Source organism: Hypanus sabinus, unplaced genomic scaffold (assembly GCF_030144855.1).
Source record: "Hypanus sabinus isolate sHypSab1 unplaced genomic scaffold, sHypSab1.hap1 scaffold_214, whole genome shotgun sequence".
Classification (NCBI taxonomy): domain Eukaryota; kingdom Metazoa; phylum Chordata; class Chondrichthyes; order Myliobatiformes; family Dasyatidae; genus Hypanus; species Hypanus sabinus.
This window is the reverse complement of record NW_026780246.1, coordinates 376,441-401,102: the sequence shown is the minus strand read 5'-3', so window position 1 is coordinate 401,102 and position 24,662 is coordinate 376,441. Positions and strand designations below refer to the sequence as shown.

Below are 24,662 nucleotides of genomic sequence, written 5' to 3'. Positions count from 1 at the left end.
TCCTTCCGTTCCTATTCAATAAATCCCAGGATTTCAGCCCAGACACTGAAGTTTGCCTTTTCCAATAACTGTAACGCAGTGGGGCGGGTGTTCACCAGCACTGAACACCCTGGGAGCAGCTTGCCCTGGATTAAACAGTACACAATGTCAGACACGTTGCACTTGATTTCAGGATCTGTGTACGGTGATTCTGTGTCTCTCCGACCATCAGCAAAGTTGATTTTGTCCTTGAATTCATCCAATCCATCGAATATGAACAGCAGTCCCCCTGAGTGTTTCCAGACCTCTCCCAGGATATTCCCAAAGTAAGGATACTGATGCAGAATCAGTTCCTTCAGGTTTATTCTGCAGTTAATGGAGTTTAAATCCCGGAATTTGAAACTGAAGACAAACTGGAATTGTTGGTATATCTTCCCCGTGGCCCAGTCGTAAACAATCTTTTGTACCATTGTTGTTTTCCCGATCCCTGGGACTCCAGCCACTGCTGCGGACATCCCTGATTTGTTTCTAAAGATAGATCTTTTCAATTTTTCAATATTCAAACTCTTCTTGAATAACTGATCAGTCCGGATTTTTTCCAGCTTACCACGGAGACCTTTTTCTTTCCACTTCTCGTGGTCTCTGCCTCTTGCCCGCAGCTCATGTTCCACCAGTGTCCGATCTCGAACAGTAGAAATGACCGTGAGCTCAGCGTATCGATCAACCAGCTGGAAAACCTTCACCTTCTCCCTCATCAGGATCTTGTTCACTCTTAGTGTTTCAGTTTGTGCCCGCAGAGTCTCCATGTGTTTCCTTCGAACATCTTAGGACGGACAGAAATAGGTTGTCAATGCCTGATCTGATGAACATGGAGCATACAACATATTTTCTTTAAATAAAAAAAAAATCTTGTGAAAGACATTGTTTGGGTGAAATTCGGAGATCAGAGATTAGAGTGTCTGAAGATGAATGACGGCCCAGAAACATTTCTGATCTGACTCAGATCCGCTGTTAAAGTCTCCACTCTCCCCTCTGTTGGTAGTTTGCAGACTCCCCGGTGCTCCAGCGAGCACACGTGATTCTGGAGAGGAGAGTGTTGTGGAGAGAGTGGTTTCATTGCTTTCACTGCTCAGCTTCTGCTGAACTGTGCAACCCTGGAGAGGGTAACAGTGGGGAGGGGCATTTACTTGCTGTACTGACTTTTACTTCTCTCACAGTCTAACCTATGTTCTTGAGACTCCTTTAGGATTAAGCTGTCAGTGCTGAGCCACAGAAAAGGAACATAATTTCTGTTTCCTTTTCCAGGCTGAGCCAGTCGCGATGTAACACATCCCGCACTGGTCTACAGTCTCTAATTCTCCGAGGAGCTGGTAAATGACCTCAGGCAATTCCCCGATGATGTGTGGAAGAGCAGGAAGCTGAAGAGGATGGCAGCGGTAATGGGGAACTCTGAAGTCAGGGAGACAGGTATGCGATTCTGTGGACACCGATGATACTTTGCCTCTCAGGTGCTATTGTCCGATATGTTTCTGGACGCGTCCACAATATCCTGAGAAGGGAGGTTGAGCAGCCAGAAGTCAAGACAAACGTTGTTAACAACGACATAGGAAGAGAAAAGGGAGGAGGTCTGGAAAACAGAACACAGGGGGTTAGGAAAAAAGCTGAGGAACAGGAACTCAAGAGAAATGTGTGGCAGAGCATTTGGAGCAGGGGGTACGAATTCAGATTTCTGGATAATTGTTACCACTTCCGGGGCAGGTAGGGCCTGTACAAAAGGCACGGGTTGCACGTGAATCCAATGAGGACCAATATTCTTATGGGCAGATTTACTGGAGATGTTGGGAGTGTTTTAAACTAAAATGGCCGGGGGACTGGAACTAGGACGATAAAGCTTTGGATGAACCAGCAGTTTTACAAGTAGATGATGGGTTTAACATGAATGTTAGGGTGGACAAGCCAATGAATGGGTTCAAATACAGACAGAGCAAAATGTTAAATTGTACCGCATAGACAAAATTCAGAAGGGTGGAGATGCAGGACTAAATGCATTGTATTTAAATGCACGCATCATTTAGAATAAGGTGGACAAACTCTTGGCGCAGTTAGAGATTGGTCGGTATGATGTTGTGGGCATCACTGAGTCGTGGCTGAAGGAAGACCATAGTTGGAAGCTTAATGTTAAAGGATAAACGTCTTGTCGACAAACAGGCAGGAAGGCATAGTCGGTGGTGGTGTGGCTGTGTTGGTTCAAGATGGAGTCACATCTTGATAAAGAGGTTACATAGGGTTAGAGAATGTTGAATCTTTGTGGGTGGAGATGAGAAACTACAGGGGTTAAAAAAGCTTTATGGGAATCTTATATTGGTCTGCAAATAGTAGCGAAGGTGTGGGTTTGAGATTGCAAAGGGAGCTGGGAAAGGCGTGTCATCAAGGTGATGACATAATTCAATATGCACGGGGAATTAGAAAATCCAAAAAAACTTCAGGAGTTGGATCACAAGAGAGGGAATTTATTGAATACCTACGAGAGAGCGTTTTAGAGCAGCTTGTGCTTGAGACTACTCAGGAAATTTCTGTCTTTGATTGGGTGTTATGTAATAGCTCGGATCTTATAAGGGAGCTTAATGCAAAAGAACACAGAACTGGTAGTGATCATAATATGATTGAATTCATACTGCAGTTTGAGGGGGAGATGCATAACTTATGGTATCAGTATCGCTATGGAATAAAGTGAATTACAGAGGCACGAGAGAGAAGCTTACCCACGTAGATTGGAGAAGGATACTAGCGGAGATTGCTGAAGCTTCTGGGAATAGGTCTCAAGTTGCAGGATGGATACGGCCCACGGAGGAAGAAGTTCTCAAGTGTCACGTGCAGGCAACCATGGGTGACAAAGGAAGTGAAGGATTGCATAAAAGCCAAGGAAAGGGCATGCAAGATAACAAAAGTGAGGGAAAGTTGTATTAATAGACAACCTTTAAAATCCAACAAAAGGCAACTAGAAAAGCGATAAGAAGGGAAAAAGATGAAATATGAGAGCAGAAAGCCAATAATATAAAGCAGGATAATAAACACCTTTTTCAGGAATATAAAGAGTAAAAGGGAGGTGAGAGTTGATACTGGAAAATGATGTCGGTGAGATAGTAATGGTGGACACACAAATGGCAGAATAGCTTAATGTGTGCTTTGCATATATCCTCACTGTGAAGGACGCTAGCAACATGCAGTGGTCTGCGAGGGACAGGCAAAAGGAGTGAGTGCCATTGCTATTTCAAAAGAAAAAAGTTCTCAGCATACTGAAAGCTCTTAAGGCGCAAAGTCACCTGGGCCAGTTGGACTACATCCCTGAGATCTGAGAGAGGTTGCTGAAGGGATGACAGATGGATTGGTCATGATCTTTGAAGAATCACTTGATTCGGGCATGGTCCCGGAGGACTGGAAGATTGACATTGTCACTCTAGTCTTTACGAAGGGAGGAAGGCAAAGAAGAAAAAATATAGGCCAGTTAGCCAAACCTCAGCGATGTGAAAGAGTTGGAGTCTCTTACTAAGGTTGAAGTTTCAAGGTACTTTGAGACTAATGACAAAATAAGTTAGCAATGGTTCTGTTAGATTTCAAGTTGGAAGTAAGAATCAGGTTGGACTAAGGAGAGTCAGTGGATGCCATTTACTTGGATTTTCAGAAGGCATTTGATAAGGTGCCGCACACGAACCTGCTTACCCAGATAAAAATCTATGACGTCACAGGAAAGATACCGGCACGTGGAGCGGAATTGCTGACAGGCAGCAGACAGCGGGTGGGAATAAAAGGGCCTTTTTCTGATCCGCTGCCAGTGACTGGTGGTGTTCCTCAGGGATCGGTATTGGGACCGTTGTTTTTCAGATTGTTTGTCAATTATTTAGATGATGGAATAAATGTATTTGTGGCAACGTTTGCGGATGATACAAAGATAGGTGGAGAGGTCGGTACAGCGATTGCAACAGGACAGAGGCCGACGGGAATGTCTGTTAATCAAACTCATAGAAGACTCTGGGTACAGATCCCGAGATCGGGAAGCTGCCGGGTGTTGTGACAAATTCAAATTGCTTCCTGTCCTTCAGCCACAGCAACAAAAACCTGTCTTCCAGATTCTGACCGTCTCTAAACAGGCATGTAAAGACATGTGGTCAGACTCTCAGTGTGAAATAACAACAAAAACCTGTCTCCCAGACTCTGACAGTCTCTAAACAGGCCTCCAAAGAGACATATTCAGACTCTCAGAGCGAAATAAAGGCTTTGAGCTTTCCAGTCCATTACTTACCTTTCAGAGGCACGGGCACTTCAGAGAAACCCCGCTCAGTGTCCATGTAGGCGAACTGGCCGTCAACTGTTCAAACAGATTAACCTGCATGAAGTCTGGTCTATATAATACTATAAATTCATCAGCATTTACATCTCTAACACACAGTGTATTGTTCACCATACCTCGTTCCCGTATTTCGTCCAATATTCTGCTCAGCTTCGGTAAGTGGTGATGTAGTTTCACAAAGGATTCCCACATCACCTTCCGGGCCCCGGAGCCCTTCTCCATCACTAGATCCAGGAGGAGTTTGGAAGCGCCCGCTCGGTTTCCCTTCTCCGCGAGCTCAGTCACGCTCTGTAATGAACAATGGGAAATATATTAAGGAGCAGAGGGATGGGTACAAATCTACCCTGAGCATGGACTGACCCAGCATATTTTGCAGGACAACGATTGAAGAGCCATTGAAGTTTTCATTGCAGGAAAGAGATTTTAAAAGAAGTTAGCGTGGTCAGTCATGACTTTCCGAATGCCACAGATTGCAGAGTACACCCATCTGGCAAGGTTTAAAACGAGCAGACATAGTGTTAGTGAGCCAGAGATAGAGTAGGTTATTGATACTTCGTGTCAGGGAGGGCTCAGTGAGGAGAGGCGGAGGATTTAGGTAGATCTTGGGTAATATTTCTTTTCTTTTTTCACGGTTATAACAGTGGGAATGCCAAGCAGATAGTGGGATGCTCTTCCTATTGGGTGCGGCAAGACAGGGAGACCTCCAGTGTCCCTGACGACTGCACCTTCGGGAATTTCATCCAACTGCAGCTTCTTACAGACTGTGCTGAGGAACTGGAGCTGGAGATGGACGAACCCGGGATCACTCGGGGGGATGAGGTTGACAAACAGACTGTACAGGGAGGGGGCTGGACGCAGGACACAGGCAACTGGGTGACGTCAGCGGGGTAAGGGAACAGGACACAGGCAACTGGGTGACATCAGCGGGGTAAGGGAACAGGACACAGGCAACTGGGTGATGTCAGCGGGGGAGGCGGGGGAATGTGTAAGAAGAGGATAGACAGCCACTGAAGAACACCCTCTATAACAGGTATATGGCTTTCTGTTTCGGGGTATGGCCTCGCAGAGGAAAGCCACGTTGATTATGCCTCTGGCTCTGAGTTTGGCTTTGTGGCACGGAAGGGATGAGAAGTGCTGAGATGCACTGACGGGGATTACAATGATCAGGAGAATAGACTGGAGATTCTATTTACGAGAACAGGATTTTTGGATGGTGTGTTACCAAGGTCAGTGATATCTTGTATCGACTCTGAAACTGTCCTCAGGGCAGTATGAGCAGGTCTTGGTTCACGCTGGTACCAATTACAAAAGTAGGAAGTGTGATGAGATCCTGTAAAGAGGTACAGATCCAACATTTCTTGAAAGTGTTATTGAAGGTAGATGGCTTTGTAAAGCTTTTCGGACATGGGGCTTCATTAATCAAAATATTGAATACAGAAGTTGGGATATTATGTCGAAACTGATGTTGCAGAGGCTAATTTGAAGCAATGTGTACATCTACCTCCTGGAAGGATATCAATAAGATTGAACGAATGCAGTATAAAATACAGATTGTTGCCAAGATCTAAGATATAGAGAAAGTGTGAATAGGTCAGGACATTACTCCATAGAATGTAGGAGGACCATGAGAGATGTGAAAGAGATACACACGTTTATAAAAAGCTATAGAGAGAGTTAGTGTGAGAGTTAAAATGCTTTTATTACTGAGGTTGGGTGGGACAGAAATTGGAGATCATAGGGTAATGATGACAGGTGAAAGGCAATATGAGGGGGAATTTGTTCACTCAGAGGTTTTCTGAAGAGCACGGAATGAGCTGCCATCTTAATTAGTCGATGTACATTCGAGTTGATTATTTAAGATAATTTTGGATACGTTCATTCAATGGGGGAGTTTTGGATGTCTCCAGTCCGGGTTCAGATCAATGGGACTAAGCAGATAATAGGTCGGTGTGGACTAGATGGGCAGAAGAGCCTGTTGCTGTACTGTAAGGTTTGATGACTATGACTAGGTGAAACTTTGGCCGGTTCACTGTTGATTTTCGCCAGGGTAATCCCTGGTGAACAGCAGCAGCTTCACCCTTCACTGCCAGGCTCTATGAGGGGTCCAGTGCCAGCCAACAGCTGGAAACTGGCAGTGAGTAGCAGCCAGCAAACTCAGGATGATTGTGCATGTGTGACAGTCCAAAGCCGACTGGTGATAATGTTGTGTAAGAAGTTTGGACTGAAATTGTCAGCTGCCTCACGTGGGATGTCGTGTTTGGTATGGTGTCTGGCTCTTCACTAATATTCATTCTGGGTGGTAATAGGTGAACGCACACCAGTAGCACGAGGACCGTTAGAAAGCTGTTTCTTTGTAATTCTATGTTAGCTGTAGATGCTTGAGATATTTTCAGTGGCACTAATGTTGCACTTCCCATGTTAACAATATATGCTGTGGTAATTACAAACTCAAATTGGAAGTCACAAGGTAACAGAAACATGAGGCATGTTGGGATATTGATCAAAAAAGGGTCAGCATTTCAAATGAGAGACGATAGTCAGTGTTGCCTGAGTTGAAAATGGGGTTGAAGGTAGACTGAGAATAAGCTGAGAAATAAGTCACTATATATTTGATTTGTGGGAAACCCGTGGGTCATGGGAAGAACATAGATTGGTGAATGGCCATTAAGGTCGAACATTGGGAACATGGTGTGATGTCAGAGAGAGTGGTGTAAAGTGGTTCTCTGTCCACTTGCAATGTCTGTCAAGTATCATATCACTAAATTCACCAGTCAATCATTGCCTGTATCCTAATCTGTCTATAAATGAATGTGATAAGAAAACTGGAGAGAGGCTTGTATTGGTTCCGGATAAAGGTTCCGTATTTTCGCAGAGGAAAACTCTTTTCTTGATGTTCACCACAAGCATTACAGGATTTTCACAGCCGAGAGGTGCCATTACACCGGTTCTGTCGGTTTGTGATAGATTCTTTAGAATCTACACTCAGCCTATGTTCCAACCACTTACGTGATACTCTCGCTCATTGAAATGATGATCATGAGTTAACATGAAATTGACTTCCTCCACGCCCTGCTCAATCGCCTGCTCCAGTCGCTCCATGTAGAAACTCGTCAACTGGAACAGTTGGTGATCCTCACAATTTGACAGGAAGGCGGAGATGGCGGACTTCAGATCTGTAGTCGGTCATAGAACATAAAATAGTAGAGTGTAGCATGCGTAAGCAGACAAGATGCCAATTTAAACCGATCCCATCTTCAGGAACATGATCAATGTCCCTCCGTTCGCGGCCAACTCATGAGTTCAAACGCCTCTCAGACGCTGCTGAGTATCTGTTTCCAGTCCAACCCTCGGCAGCTCATTCCAGACACCGATCACTCTCTGTGGAAAACATGCACCCTAAATCCCCTTTAAACTTTAGCATCTAAACTTAAACCTGTTACCTCAGGTTTTTGTGGTGAAACTCGTCCACATCATTCTCGATTTGTGCACAATACTGAAATTGTCACTTAACCAACACGTATCCAGTTGCAGTCTAACTTTAACAAATACCTCAACTCATCGTTAGCACACTACCAATTGTGCTGCCACTTTCAGGGAGCTGTGCACATCCATCACAAGACCCGACAGTACATCAATCTTATTATCATTCCCAACATTCACCGTGCACATTGCTCGCGAATTTGACCTCTCAAAATGCAACTGCTCACATTTGCCTGAATTATCTGTACATAAGAACATAAGAGATAGGGGCAGCAGTAGGCCAATCGGCCCCTCAAGCCTGCTCCGCCATTCAACAAGTTCATGGCTGATCCGATCTTAACTCTAGTTTTCACCGAATCCCACAAGGCAGCAGTGCCAACCAACAGGGCACTATGCCAACCATTTTATTTTATTATTCGTCCCGCCCAAACCCATATGATCACCCGGGGGAAAGAAAAACAATTTGCCAATTGAGGAGAAAAGATCTGGAAGATTCCTCTCCGACCCATCCAGGCTATCAAAAACTGGTCCAGGAGATCACATGGCTGATCTAAACCCAGCCTCATGTCCACTTACCAGCTCGCTCACCGTATCCCCAATGCCATTTTTATCCAGGAAAATGTCTATCTCCGTTTTGAATTTATTGAGTGTAGTAGCTTCCACAGCTCTCTGGGGCAGTAAATTCCACAGCCCCACTACCCTCTGAGTGAAGAAATTTCTCCGCATCTCAGTCCTGGAACGGCACCCCATTATTCTAAGATTATGACCCCTAGTCCTAGTTTCACCCATCATTGGGAGCATTCTCCCCACATCCACCCGATCAAGCCCCTTCACATTCTTATATGTTTCAATAAGATCGCCTCTCATTCTTCAGAACTCCAATGAGTAGAGTCCCAATCTACTCAACCTCTCATCATACATCAACCCACCCATCCCCGGAATTAACCCAGTGAACCTTCTCTGCACTTCCTCGAGAGCCAGTATGTCCTTTCTTAAATATGGACACCAGAACTGCACGCAGTACTGCAGGTGTGGTCTCACCAATACCCGGTACAACTGCAGTAAGACCTCCCTGTTCCTATACTCCATCCCCCTAGCAATAAAAGCCAGCATTCCATTTGCCTTCTTGACCACCTGCTGCACTTGCATACTAACTTTTTGTGTTTCCTGCACCAGGACCCCCAGATCCCTTTGCACAGAAGCACTTTCCAGATTCTTTCCATTTAGATAATAACTTGCTCTATTATTTTTCCTGCCAAAGTGCAAGACTTCACACTTGTCAGTATTATATCTCATCTGCCAAATATCTGCCCAATCATTCAGCCTATCTATGTCCCCCTGCAGGGTTTCAATGTCCTCCGCACTCATTACACTCCCTCCCATCTTTGTGTCATCAGCAAACTTCGATACGTTGCACTTAGTCCCTTTCTCCAAATCATTAATATAGATTGTAAAGAGTTGGGGTCCCAACACCGACCCCTGCGGAACACCACTAGTCACCAACTGCCAGTCTGAGAATAAACCATTTATCCCAACTCTCTGTTTTCTATTAGAAAGCCAATCCTCCACCCATGCCAGAATATTATCCTCAATCCCATGATTTTTTACTTTAAGTAATAATCTATGGTATGGCACCTTGTCAAATGACTTTTGGAAGTCCAAATACACAACATCCACTGGTTCCCCTTTATCTACCCTATATGTTATGTCCTCAAAGAACTCCAACAAATTTGTCAAACATGACTTCCCTTTTGTAAAGCCATGCTGACTTTGTCCTATTAAGCTATGTTTATCCAAATGCCCCGTTACTGTTTCCTTAATTATCGATTCCAACATTTTGCCAACCACAGATGTTAGGCTAACGGGCCTATGATTCCCAGCCTTCTGTCTATTGCCCTTTTTAAATAAAGGAGTTACGTTAGCATTTTTCCAATCTGCCAGGACCATTGCCGAGTCCAGCGAGTTTTGAAAAATTATCACTAATGCATCCACAATCCCGACCGCCACTTCCCTTAAGACTCTAGGATGCAAGCCATCCGGTCCCGGGGATTTATCCACCTTCAGTCCCATTAATTTATCAAGTACCATTTCCTTCGTGATTTGAATCGTAGTTAGCTTCTCTACCCCTAGAGCCCCCTGTTTATCCAGTGTTGGGATATTTTGAGTGTCCTCTACTGTAAGAACTGATACAAAACTGTACTTGGTGACTCTCTGTTCCTGTTTCTAACTGGATGCTGAACACTTTGACAACAGTCCCAAATTTATTCAACTCCTCCAACTCTGTAAATCAACGAATAAGTCCACCCAGTATATCATATGATTAACCTATTTGATTCACACACACGACGCATGGCTAAACAGTGATCCTTGCGAACACTGCTGGTCACGGACCTTCAGCCAGAACAACGCTCCTCTAGTGCTGACTCCATTTTATGTACCCAAGATGACTTTGAAATCAATTTACAGATCCTCAGCCTGAAACGTTGAAGGTTATTTTTTCTCTGTAGGTGCTTCCGGACTTGCTGAGTTCCTCCAGCATTTTGTACGGTGCCCTCTCCACTTATTATTTTGTTTTACTTTAATCCTATTCGCCAAGGACATTTCATTGCTTCAGTAGCCCCCCCCCCCCCCCCCGCAGATTCCCTGTGTACAATTTCTCTTGTTCACCGTCTCCTGCACCCAGCCCGTCCTCCCTCAATATAACGTTCTTTAACTCGGCCACAGAAAACAAGCACCGGGAACTCCCCTCACCTCCATTGTGCAACAACCCGTTAATCTGGGGAGAATTCACCATTGCCCTTCCAAACAGAAAACAACATCTGTTTCTCTCAATGGCTGTCGGAGGCATTTCCCACATCAGGGCGTACCAAATGCTGACGGAAATACTATCTATTCTCTCGACTGTTACATTGCCCACTTTTGTATTCCTGTCTGAGTGTTACCCACTCCCACCTTATTCAGGGGCTCCTTTTCCTTTCTCTCAGGTGAAGATTTGTGTGGTGAGGGGAGCAATTCGATCATTCCCCTTGTTAGGTCCCTGCGCTGGAGCTGCTGAATTGCTCCAGTGCTCAAAGTCGCTCTACCAGGTGGAACAATGACCCCGTTTGATGGCACTTGCTTTTGCCCCCTTATCGCCCAAGTTTGTCCCTCTGATCTATTGATAATTTGACAACACGTGCACCATAAGGACAGAGTTTTAATGAGAACGAGCTCAGTGAACATACCTGTGTCCATTCTGAGTCTGACTGAGGTTGGTTGATTGTCGTCTTCTCATCTGCCGTCTGGGTGGCAGAAAGCTCCACCTGCTGGCAATGAGCTGAATTACACAAATAAAGGAGTGAGTCAGTTACTCTGCCCTTCATAATATAAACCATATTTGTAAGGTCACTGCTCACTCTCCTACATTGCAGGGAGCAAATGACGATTGGAACAAAGACCTCCAACTGAACACAAAGTTCAAGATGATAGCAAGGAAATATAAGGAAACTTTCTTAAAGGAGCGATGCACTGAAGCTGAAGAAGCCAACAGAATTGGAAAAAGAAACACAAGAGATCTTTTGTTAAATGTTAGGGAAATCAAAGGAACATTTCATGTAAAATGAGCATAGGAAAAGACAAAGAAGGAAAGGACCTTACACAAGCAAAGGACATCAAAGGGAGTTGGCAGGAACACACAGAAGAATTGCAGAAAGATCCAACAGCGAAGACACCTGCAATGACTCCCTCATCGATCTAGAGTCAGGCATTCTGGAAAGTGAAGTCGAATGGGTGATAGAAAACATTGCCAATAATAAGGCTGCAGGATGTGACAGGACTCCGGTTGAATTGTTTAAAACTCTAAAAGATGATGCTGTAAATGTGTTGCATACAATTTTCCAGAAGATCTGGGAAAAAAATTAGAAACAACAATGACCTTTAAGCTGGATTAAGATGTGTTTTTATCCCCATACCCAAGAAGGGATATGTAAAGGATTGTTCAAATTACTGAACATTTTCACAAGCTAGATAGATAATTCTAAGGATTGTGCAAGCAATACTCCAGCGATATATGGAACCCGAACTGCCAGATGTACAAGCTGGTTTTAGAAGAGGCAGAGGCACCAGAGAGCAAATTGCTAACCTACGCTGGATAATGGGGAAATTGAGAGACTTCCAGAAAAGTATTTATCTGTGTTTTATTGACTACTCTAAAGCCTTCAACAGTGTGGACCATAATAAACTACAGCAAATCCATAAGGAAATGGAGATACCTGGACATCTGCTGTGCCTCATGAGAAACTCAGATAAATTGTCCACATCAAGAGAAAACAGTATTCCATGATGGTAAAACAGAAGGTAAAGGAAGGGGAGGACACCAGAGATGATGATGGCTAGATAATACTACTCAGACAATGAGCCTGACCTTGTGAAATCTTGGATAGGCAGTTTCCAACAAGGCAGCTTGGTGTGCAGTAACGTTGTTTTATTTCACTGTATTCATCAGCTTTCATGTATGGTTGACTGACTATCGAGTTTGAACATAAATTGGACAACGATTTTATCATAAACTAAATGCAATAATAAATATAAATATTTTCAGTCAATAACAGACTTATAATTGTTGCATTTTGTTCCTCAGATAAATCGCTAATGCAGACAGGGAGCAACAATGCACCAAGCATCCGTCCCCATAACACCACCTTGGTGAGCCTGCTGGCCCAAGGTGGGTCTGTTTACTCCATTGTTTAAACCCAGACACCTCAAACAAAAGGCATCCGCTGGGTCCCTCCAGCCCACCGTGTCAGATAGTAAGATCGTGACTTGTTCACAAAATCACTCAACACCGCACTTGTAGGTTAACACTTTACCGGTGTCCGCTACAAATATACTGAAGCCTTCTTCATCCTCGCCACTTCAGAGGAAATAAACCCCCTGTACTCCGACTGTCGCCATTGCAGCTCCGCTAACTCCTTGGAGAGGAAGAGCAGCATTAAAAAAACGAGCTTGTTGGATCTTTCCCGAGAGTCAGGTTAGGAAACGCGTGGTGGGGTCTAGGGAGGAAACTCCTTAATGACGAAACCCATATTCCCGTTGGTAGGTATACTAAATTGGCATTTGCTGTCACCAGTGAGGGATAAGTAAATCTCACATCACTTCACACGAGATACCGGGCACGCGCAGCATGCTTAAATCGTCTAAATGTCAGCACGGGAGCGCAAGCGTGATGGCGCTCCGTGAGACGCATGAGCAGTGGGATGGTGCACGCGGTAGATGAGGAGACTGTAGAGTCAGTAACAGGGAACGGGGAGCGCGTCTCTTGGTCCCGTACCGTGCTGGCCAGCTCACCGAATGAGTCATGGTCTATCCGCAACCAGCTGGGGTACAACATTAATACACCAATCCCAATGTATATACTTAATCAATGTAATGTTTCTTGTCAGTTCCACAATATAATTAATTTGCTGATGTTATATTGTGTTACACTAATTAAACTGTCAGAACTTGTCTAATCAACACACAAAATGCATAAGTGGACCACTCGGTCCTTCAAAACTGCTGCTGATCTGATTTAAACTTTCGTTACGAATTGCCCCATGTTCATCTCGATAACACTTCAATCCCACTTTTTATGAAGAAGCTGGGCTTCGAATGGAACAAAGGCTTTTCTTTCACTGGTCAGTGAGTTGAACGAGTTCCTAACTCCCCCGATTAACTCCAGCAAAAATAAAATGGGAGGTTGAAAGAGGGAGTGGAGAGGGGAAACTGTTGCTGCTTTTCACTGCACGATGCCCTTTCCACAGCAAATACTTCCACAGTCTTTCTGAACATTGCATCTACCTTAATATCATCTCCTTCATCATCTGACCCAACACTCTGCCTCCCATCAAAAAATGACTGAATTTAAACTGATTCCGGTTGCAAGGGCATTTGTTCATGTCAAGTAAAGGTATTACCTGTGACTTTGGTACCGGGTCAAAAGGGAACATTACAAAACTTAGTTCTGTTTAAGCACAGGTTCATAGGTTCTGGCAATTTATTGGAAGAAGACTACTTGATGTCGCCAGGCTATGTAAATGTAAATTATTGGTTGCCATTTGCGAGTTAGGACTGAATGAAATGTGGTGCTGGAACATTTGGCTTCAAGAGGGTTTGCTCTTGGCAGAGGCTTGCACGACGATATACTCGAGGGCAAGTGTATCATTGCAGCTTGCAATAGACAGAGGAGTCAATGACATGTTGCTGCAATTCATGGTAATTCAACATTTCTGCAATCACTACAGCAGGAAGCGCTGCGGGTCTCATAAAGGGAGAAAATTCTCAACGCATTTTGAGATGATTGCCACCTAACACAGCCAAGCAACGAAACAACAGAACTGATAAGAGTTTGAAATGAGCAAGCAATGTGAGGGAATGTGTGTGGCTTCACAGAGCTGGGATGCTGACAGAAATTAGCAAATCTGCAGTGATTGCAACTGAAATAACTGGCACTTCTACATGTATTCAGTCCCTGTCCAGCTATTTCCTACCTTCCTTGGTACAGATATGTAATGTCTGAAGGACCGGTGTTTGAATAAATGAGACTCACCAAATTTTCTCCTGACTGAATCAATGGAAACTCTGAGTCAGATGGGTTCTCTCCAGTTGATGCTCTCAGCACTCGGGCACTTGTTGATCTTCCCTTGTCTTTAGTTGTGATTTCTTTCCAGTTGTGGGCTTTTCTTCCAGTAAATCTCTCACTGTAGGTCTAACTTTAACCAGAGAGACGATGAAGCACGTTAACAACACAAAGGAGAACCAAGCATTAAACTGAAATTTAAATCTTGAATGCATATATAATGATCCGAGTGAAGAAATCTGGAACTGTCCCTCACAGTTTACAAAACCTAACAAGGGATACAAGGGAACACACACACAATGCTGGTGGAACTCATCAGGACAGGCAGCATCTGTACGTCAACTCGACTCTCTCCATAGATGCTGCCTGGCCTGCTGAGTTCCTCCAGCATTTTGTGTGTGTTGCTTCGCAGCAGATGAAGATTTTCTCTTGATTGTGATGGGATACACATACCGGGGCTCAGTCATGGTGTAAGATACAAGTCATAATACATAGGAGTAGAATTAGGTGATTCGGTCATTCTCGTCTGCTCAATAATCAATCATGGAGGATTATTTTTCCAACCCCGTATTCTTGCTTCCCTGCGACAGTACTCAACCTATTTCGCAAATCAGAACATGAATGTACCCAACGATAGCCTCCACCGCACTCTGTCGCATCGAATTCCACAGATCAACCAACATTTGGCTAAAGTAATTGGTCTCGTCTCAGTTTTAAAGTGAAGCTTCTTTATTCTGAGGCTGCACTCAGATCCCAGACACTCCGGCTAATCAAGACATGCTCTCCATTCCCAATGTATCCAGGCTTGTTGTTATTTAGTAGGTATAAATAATCACTCCCACCACCCCCCCCCCACCACAACCACCATCCTTCTGAACTGTACTGAACACAGGCCCAGGGCTATAACATGCTCCACATGCATAAAGCTCATCTTTTCCTGGCTTATTTTGTGAACCTTGTTATCAACAATTGTACTGAACAGATGTCCAGGATTAAAAGGACAGATAACTGGCACCAGGATAATTTACAGGGAAAAGATCTGATTTCATTACTGTCCTACTATCACAAAACGAGCGCAGCTGCACTGCTCCATTCACAGGAAATTTAACATGTTCCAGAGTGAGTGTAATAAAGAGAAACTGGAATCACTAGAAATGCTCAGCAGGTAAGGAACAGCCGTGGGGAGAGGACCAAGTTAACAATTCGGTTTCCTAACCTTTCGTCAGAATGGTTACAAATATTACCCAGTTTTTACTGGAAATCCTGTGTTGTTTACTTTGGAGCAGCAGAGACTGAGGAGAAATCTGTTAGAGGTTTGTAAGATTGTGAAAGACATTGACAGAGTAGTCAGGGAGTATCTTTTCAGTGGTTAGAAATGTCTAATACCAGAGGACATGCAATGAAGGTGTGAGGGAGTAGATGCAAATGGAATGTGAGGGTAAGTTGTTTTACTCAGGGAGGGAGTGGTGAATACATGGAATGAGCTGCCTGTTGTGGTGGTGGAAGACAATACATCGGAGTCTTTGAAGACACATGGGTGTGAGGAAGATCGAGAGGATATGGATATTGTGTAAGATATTGTGTAGTTATTTTTTGGGGGGGGCTTGATTTCTTTTTTAGCTGGTTTAGCACACCATTGTGGCTGAAGCGCCTGTTCCTGTGATGCACTGTTCCATGTTCTGTTCTATCTCCAGCATCTTGAGTTTCACTTTGACTCCCACTGGCAGATAGACAGGTGGGAGTGAGGGGGAATTTCCAAATGTGAATTGAATTCTGAAACTCTGTTCTATTTCTACCGGTGCAAACAAAAAACACCATGTTTAATCACAGGCTCACCCTGCGAGGGACAGAATTGGAAATTCAATTCCCTGCTTTTCTTCCAAAGGGACTATAGAGTCAAATATCTGACCACAGAACAGAAATTCTAACTGATCATTTCATAAACCCGGGAAACTTGATCCCCGACTTAATTTTATCTGGTTAAAAAATTAGTGGCATCTATCCCGGGACCCAACCTTACTGGGTCACAGCCCACACTGAGAGTTTAGGACATCTTTCCCATTTTCCACATTGGGTGGCATCAACACAGATTCAACCTGATAGGTTTCAACCCAATTTCCCAATTCCACTCAACTTCGCTTCCCAAGAGACTTAACCCCTTCCAAAGCAATGTACTAAAAAGCTGAAAACGAAATGAATATTCAACAGATAAAGATCATCTGTGGAAAGATGATTTTTCAGGTCCAACACCCTGAATCGAAATGGCTTTGAACATTTTTTTGATTTGATTTCCGGTCTCCAGCATCTTGAGTGTTTTTTTTTTAATATACAGCTGCTCACAGGCGACAGTGAGTGTGAATTTCCAAACACGTTGAGGATACTGAACCCGAGGTAGATAACCAGTGATGCAAACACTGAACAGCTCACTCCAGGTACTCACCGCCTCTGTGTATTGAGGTTAACTCGCAGGTCTATTCGATCTGTCTGCTCTATTGTTTCTGTGCCCTTCGGTTCAGACTCACTAACCCCGGGAAACGAACACTGGTGTATGTGGCTGGGCATCAAGGGTTTACAGACTACACAAGGCTGGACTCACTCACCCCGGGAAACGAACACTGGTGTATGTGGCTGGGCATCAAGGGTTTACAGACTACACAAGGCTGGACTCACTAACCTGGGAAACGAACACTGGTGTATGTGGCTGGGCATCAAGGGTTTACAGACTACACAAGGCTGGACTCACTCACCCTGGGAAACGAACACTGGTGTATGTGGCTGGGCATCAAGGGTTTACAGACTACACAAGGCTGGACTCACTCACCCCGGGAAACGAACACTGGTGTATGTGGCTGGGCATCAAGGGTTTACAGACTACACAAGGCTTGACTCACTCACCCTGGGAAACGAACACTGGTGTATGTGGCTGGGCATCAAGGGTTTACAGACTACACAAGGCTGGACTCACTAACCCTGGGAAACGAACACTGGTGTATGTGGCTGGGCATCAAGGGTTTACAGACTACACAAGGCTGGACTCACTAACCCTGGGAAACGAACACTGGTGTATGTGGCTGGGCATCGAGGGTTTACAGACTACACAAGGCTGGACTCACTAACCCCGGGAAACGAACACTGGTGTATGTGGCTGGGCATCAAGGGTTTACAGACTACACAAGGCTGGACTCACTAACCCTGGGAAACGAACACTGGTGTATGTGGCTGGGCATCAAGGGTTTACAGACTACACAAGGCTGGACTCACTCACCCTGGGAAACGAACACTGGTGTATGTGGCTGGGCATCAAGGGTTTACAGACTACACAAGGCTGGACTCACTAACCCTGGGAAACGAACACTGGTGTATGTGGCTGGGCATCAAGGGTTTACAGACTACACAAGGCTGGACTCACTAACCCTGGGAAACGAACACTGGTGTATGTGGCTGGGCATCGAGGGTTTACAGACTACACAAGGCTGGACTCACTAACCCTGGGAAACGAACACTGGTGTATGTGGCTGGGCATCAAGGGTTTACAGACTACACAAGGCTGGACTCACTAACCCTGGGAAACGAACAGTGGTGTATGTGGCTGGGCATCAAGGGTTTACAGACTACACAAGGCTGGACTCACGCACCCTGGGAAACGAACACTGGTGTATGTGGCTGGGCATCAAGGGTTTACAGACTACACAAGGCTGGACTCACTCACCCTGGGAAACGAACACTGGTGTATGTGGCTGGGCATCAAGGGTTTACAGACTACACAAGGCTGGACTCACTCACCCTGGGAAACGAACACTGGTGTATGTGGCTGGGCATCAAGGGTTTACAGACTACACAAGGCTGGACTCACGCACCCTGGGAAACGAACACTGGTGTATGTGGCTGGGCATCAAGGGTTTACAGACTACACAAGGCTGGACTCACGCACCCTGGGAAACGAACACTGGTGTATGTGGCTGGGCATCAAGGGTTTACAGACTACACAAGGCTGGACTCACTAACCCTGGGAAACGAACACTGGTGTATGTGGCTGGGCATCAAGGGTTTACAGACTACACAAGGCTGGACTCACTAACCCTGGGAAACGAACACTGGTGTATGTGGCTGGGCATCGAGGGTTTACAGACTACACAAGGCTGGACTCACTAACCCCGGGAAACGAACACTGGTGTATGTGGCTGGGCATCAAGGGTTTACAGACTACACAAGGCTGGACTCACTAACCCTGGGAAACGAACACTGGTGTATGTGGCTGGGCATCAAGGGTTTACAGACTACACAAGGCTGGACTCACTCACCCTGGGAAACGAACACTGGTGTATGTGGCTGGGCATCAAGGGTTTACAGACTACACAAGGCTGGACTCACTAACCCTGGGAAACGAACACTGGTGTATGTGGCTGGGCATCAAGGGTTTACAGACTACACAAGGCTGGACTCACTAACCCTGGGAAACGAACACTGGTGTATGTGGCTGGGCATCGAGGGTTTACAGACTACACAAGGCTGGACTCACTAACCCTGGGAAACGAACACTGGTGTATGTGGCTGGGCATCAAGGGTTTACAGACTACACAAGGCTGGACTCACTAACCCTGGGAAACGAACAGTGGTGTATGTGGCTGGGCATCAAGGGTTTACAGACTACACAAGGCTGGACTCACGCACCCTGGGAAACGAACACTGGTGTATGTGGCTGGGCATCAAGGGTTTACAGACTACACAAGGCTGGACTCACTCACCCTGGGAAACGAACACTGGTGTATGTGGCTGGGCATCAAGGGTTTACAGACTACACAAGGCTGGACTCACTCACCCTGGGAAACGAACACTGGTGTATGTGGCTGGGCATCAAGGGTTTACAGACTACACAAGGCTGGACTCACGCACCCTGGGAAACGAACACTGGTGTATGTGGCTGGGCATCAAGGGTTTACAGACTACACAAGGCTGGACTCACTCACCCTGGGAAACGAAAACTGGTGTATGTGGCTGGGCATCAAGGGTTTACAGACTACACAAGGCTGGACTCACTAACCCTGGGAAACGAACACTGGTGTATGTGGCTGGTCATCAAGGGTTTACAGACTACACAAGGCTGGACTCTCTAACCCCGGGAAACGAACACTGGTGTATGTGGCTGGGCATCAAGGGTTTACAGACTACACAAGGCTGGACTCACTAACCCTGGGAAACGAACACTGGTGTATGTGGCTGGGCATCAAGGGTTTACAGACTACACAAGGCTTGACTGTACCAATGACACCCCCTCACTGGCACTCCAAGCAATGCCTCGAAGCACACAACACAAGCCAGCTAGGAAAGCTACCCCCCTCAGAGCTGAGCATCCAATGTCGGTAACAGCAAAGTTAATGAGGACTCTGGCCAGAAAGCATCCAGACTGAGATCACAGAAAGAGTGTACATGTGCACATTGATGTCTTCACAGCTATCGTCAGCACTTCACTCATCCAGGCTGCTGTTCCCATGTGCTTCAAATCAACCACCATTATCCCTGTACCACGGAACTCTACATATTCGGAACAAAGTGACCTACTGCCCAGTGGAGCTGTCGCCAACCAGCATTAAGTGCTTTGATCGGCTGATAACGGCACACATCAAAAACTCACTGGTCACTCTTGTTCACTGGTCACTCACCAGTATGCTTACCGACTGAATTGCTAAGTGGCAGATGGCATTGCATCTCTCATTCTCCTTGGCCTGATATGCCTTAAAAAAGACAATTAGGTCAAAACGTTGTTTCTGGATTTCATTTCGGCATTCAACGCTGTTGTCCCACAAACCTTGGTGAACAAATTCCCACGCCTCCGTCTAAACACACCACTGTGCAACTGGGTGGTGGACTCCTTAACCAACAGACGACAGACAGTCAGAGTGCACAACTGGTACTGGCTTCCCATCATCGTCAACCTCTGTGACCCTCAGCCTTGTGCTGAGACCATTGCTGTCCACTCTGCTCACCCGATTGCGAATCCAGACTCCTGAGCAAGACCGACCTGCCATCAAGCACATATTCACAGAAAGGTGGTGGAAAATGTACCATAGGTCCCACACACCCTAGTCCGGGATTGTTTGTCCCACTCACATCAGTCCATCAGGGAAGAGGCTACATAACATCCACGCCAGTACAATCATCCTCGAAATAGTTATTTTTCCCTTTTTGAAAAGTAAAGAAAACTATTGAGGCTTGGTCGACCTCTTTAAATTGGTTTACAATCAGCCTGCAGTCAGAACATTTCTTATAAACATAGCAGGAGTAAATTGGCCACTACCCCACCGAGCCTTCTGCCCCAAGCAGTGAACTCATGGCTTTCGTTCCGCAATGCCGCCGGCTGCTTTCTGTAACTGGTCACACCCCCACCTCCCCAACTGTTTGCTGTGTATCGAGCCTTTGAACAGAATCAGAGTATTTGCTTCTACAGGACTTTCAGGAGATCAGCTCAAAACACCCACAATAAACACTCTCAAAGAGAGAACAACGAACATTTATCGGAAACGGCAAGTTCTGATAAAAGGGAACTCATGTTCCAACTCAAACAGCTCTTTGCACGCTTGCTTTGCAGTTGTAACACCCAGTTAGAGAACTGTTCCAAATCTCAAACATCTCTTGCAGACTCTCTGGTGTTCACTCCTGTCGCAGCATCATTTCCCTGCTGACATTGATTTACAATCACACCCACTTTGCATCAAATTTATATCAAAATTGAAAACACTCGGAACCCTCACTTAATGTCGACGTCGCATCGTTGCTTTTGGGCTGCTGTTCCTTCACAGCGTTCGTGTGATCTGTAATAATGAGCACCCAGACCCGGGCATCTTACAGCCGTATCTCCGTATTCGCAAACAGGCCCAACTCAAATATGACGATTTCGGAATAGTAAAAAAATTCTATCGAGGCCTCCATATCAACACACAGAAGAGTTTAGATACAGTTTTGCATAACATACAGCTGACACGAAGAAGAACAAAATAAAAAGTAGGGTTTTGATTTTGAGAAACACGGAGAGGACGCTAATTGGCAAGTTCAGAAAACTGTGTGAATGGAGGGAGGGCGGGGAAAACAGAGCCAGATCATGATAATTCTCGTGGCGAAAGGGGTGCAGTAGTAGGGTATATAAACGTGAATTCTGTAAACACACTAAGGCAGTGGGTGGGGTCTGAGTGCAACTGTGCGCGAATAATCAAAAATGTTGTTCATGAATTATCAGACTGGAACACCGTGACACTTCCTGCTCCGGGGGTAAAGGAAGAGGTAATTCACCGAATGAAAAATAATTTGAATCATTTAGAAAAAATTACCAGGGCATTCGGCAGGTTCCCACATCGGAGGTTAGTTAAGAAGCCTCAGTGGCTTAACGTTAAGGAAGCGATGGTAACATAGCTTCGGCATCGGCTTCCTGGGAGAAGCCAGTAAGCGGTAGAAAATCTTTTGGTCCTCTGACTGGAGACCATTGACTGGGTTCCTCGGGGATCGGTGCTGGGTCCATTGTTGCTTATAAACTCTGTTAGCACTCTGGTTGATTTAATTGCTGCAATGTTTATTTTTGGTTCAGAGACAGGTATTTTGCATGAGAGATAGTCCGTACTTTTTAAATTGTTTTCCAATAACTCTGGAGTCAGACCTTTACTGTAAATATACCACGCAGAAATCGGCCACTCATCCCATCCAGCCTTCTATCCCTTGCAATGAAATCATGGTTTTCGCTCCGCAATCCCGCCTGCCGCCTGCCTCTTTCTGTAACCGGTCACACCACCTTTTCCCACCACCGGCCCACACCCGCAGTTTACTGTCTCCCGTGGCCTTGAAAGGAATCAAAATCTTTGCTGCTACAGGATGTCAGCGTGATCATTTCGAAACACCCACAGCAAACACTGTCTCAAACATCTGAAGTGACAAGTACTGGAAATGGAACTCGTGTTGTCCGAATAGGTTTTTCACATGCTTACTTTGAAAACGTCAACCCTGGTTAGAGATCTGTTTTTAATCTTGACATAAACTGTGGAAAATCTCAATGGCGCTGACAGGAAACTGCAGGATCACAAATACAATCGCGGACAGAAGGGGGTTAAAATGGAGCGAATGAGCTATTGATCACTAATCCAAAGCACAGAATGATTTGAAATAAAGATCGAAATAAATATCGGAGGCTGAATTATTCTCACCTAATTCACCAAGAATGTTCAGTCTCCGTGTGGATATATTTTCAAGTCGTTTTCTTCCAATTTCGTATCAGAGAATCAGGCGGACCTCAGTTAGTAGCTGCGGGGGAGGGGCCGGGTTGCTGTTTGTGAGACTCACTGTGTCAAGCGGCTGCCTGTCCGCAGGGCGGATTCTCTGCTGAAACCAAACAGACCAGTTTGACACTCCTCTTAATCTGCACCAAGTTGGCTTAATATTGTATTTAATTACTTCTGTTACAGAAAATAAAGCAACAAACACCAGATGGTAGAGAAAAGAAGAGGTCCCACAGTGTCTGCAATCTGAATGACTACTTGTTACAATTGCTACCAGATGTTGTGAGATTCCAGCATTTAATTTTACACCAAACTCCCATCTTTTGAAATTTTAATATCATATTTTGCGAGTTAATTAAATAAATTGCTCTGTGGCATTCTCCACTGCGACGTCCCGGACAGTAAAACAGTAAACTCTCACGGTCGCTCTGTTATTCTGAGTGGTGACTTTTTATTTTGTGTGTGTGTGTGTGTGTGTGTGAGAGAGAGAGAGAGAGAGAGAGAGGGACAGAGTGCACGATGGCAATTAAAAGTAAAGAAAATACAAAACGAACTTCACCCCAGACTGTGTGTGTGTGTGTGTGAGAGAGAGATAGAGAGAGAGCGAGAGAGAGAGAGAGAGAGAGAGAGAGAGAGAGAGAGAGAGAGAGAGAGAGAGAGAGAAATCGGAGAAGGGACCCGGCCCTGCCCTGAGAGACATTTTGGATGTCATTATCCGTGAGCAAGGTTCCTCCGCACCGACTCAGTACAAACCGCCCTAGAAAATGTGTCTGACTGAAGGTGACGACGTCGTTTCTTTTAATGCATTTGGTCAACAACTGGTTCATTGAACGTGTCAGAACTCCCTTCTCCCCTTGTTTTCCCTCACACTCCGAACAACAGCCGAGCCCCGCTGTAAGCGCTCACTGATCTGCAGAATCGGAGACAACATTTACCTCTGATGTTGGTACCGGCCGGGGTTTATCGCGGTCCTGGATAGCCGATCATGCACCGAGAACTCAGGCGGTGCTGCTGCTCCCGGGGCGATTCGGTTAGAATGCGTTAGTCGCTCATTACAGATGGGCAGGTCCGGATGATCCGGGGTAAATGAAGCCCTCCGCAGTTCTGATCCCACACCTCCTCACCAGCCTAGTACAGGTCGGTCAGCGGGAGGAGAGGGGACTAGGACAAATGCAGCAAAAACAGACAGAATTACAGAGGCTGTGTGAACGTTCCCTCACCGTCGCAAGAAGTTTCTGTCTGGATTTCCGTGTCGATCTCACTTTTCCAACTCGCTGAGCGGAGATTCTCCGGTTTATTCAGCCAATCCCTGGCTGTGAATTTGATCCAGCCAGGTTCAGGCTCCACCCTCTTTGTCAACGTGGCTGTCAGCTGCAGGGCGAATTTCAGCTCAAACATTCCACATCCAGCACAGCTATTTCGAGATAAAATTAGTTAAGGCGTTTCAGAGCGGGGAGGATTAATGAAAGAGGGGTGGCGTTACCAGTCAGAGAAAATGTCACGGCAGTGCTCCGTCAGGACAAATTGTCGAACCCGACTAATGAGGCATTCCGTGTGGAAATGAGAGATAAGTAAGGTATGGCCACGGAAATGGGGCGATATTAAAGACAACCCGACAGTCCTAGGGATTTAGAGGAACACATTTGTGAGATCGTATATTGTTGCAAGAAACTTAAGGTTGTTACACTTGGTGATTTTAACTTTCCACATAATGACTGGGAATCTCATACTGTAAATGGACCAGGTGGGATAGAGTTTGTCAAGTGTGTCGAAGAACTTTTCCTTCATCAGTACGCAGAAGCCCAAAAGTAAGCGTGCAATACTGAATCTGCTATTAAGGAATGAGTCAGGGCAGGGTTCAGAAATTTGTGCATAGTAACACTTTGCATCCGGTGACCACGATGCCAATAATATGCACCTAAATATACAGAAGGTTCGGTCTGACCCGTGGGTTGGAATTCTGAATTGGAGAAAGCACAATTTTGGTGGTATCAGAGTGGAT

The 24,662-nt window shown here is 45.4% G+C and overlaps 1 protein-coding gene across 2 annotated transcripts; it reads right to left on the bottom strand.

Moving 5' to 3' along the window:
• LOC132387727 (NACHT, LRR and PYD domains-containing protein 3-like) lies at window positions 1–24,008 on the bottom strand. Of its 2 annotated transcripts, XM_059960085.1 has the most exons (7): window positions 23,596–24,008; window positions 22,589–22,763; window positions 14,373–14,535; window positions 11,032–11,123; window positions 7,334–7,500; window positions 4,444–4,615; window positions 1–802 (listed from the first exon to the last, which is right to left on the bottom strand). In XM_059960085.1, the coding sequence occupies exons 4-7, from the start codon at window positions 11,039–11,041 to the stop codon at window positions 12–14; spliced, it is 1,140 nt and encodes a 379-aa protein (XP_059816068.1). In that variant the 5' UTR covers window positions 11,042–11,123; window positions 14,373–14,535; window positions 22,589–22,763; window positions 23,596–24,008; the 3' UTR covers window positions 1–11. The 2 variants fall into 2 exon arrangements, with proteins under 2 accessions (XP_059816068.1, XP_059816069.1); XM_059960086.1 differs by lacking the exon at window positions 23,596–24,008 and having other exon boundaries at window positions 22,589–23,074.
• Between the last annotated feature and the right edge of the window lie 654 nt (window positions 24,009–24,662).

Excerpts from the sequence above, each read along its gene's own strand:
- LOC132387727 (XM_059960085.1), bottom strand. Across the intron at positions 4,616-7,333 it reads TCAATGAGCGAGAGTATCAC|AGCGTGACTGAGCTCGCGGA; the intron begins GTAAGTGGTTGG and ends TGTTCATTACAG. Across the intron at positions 803-4,443 it reads GGACGAAATACGGGAACGAG|ATGTTCGAAGGAAACACATG; the intron begins GTATGGTGAACA and ends GTCCGTCCTAAG.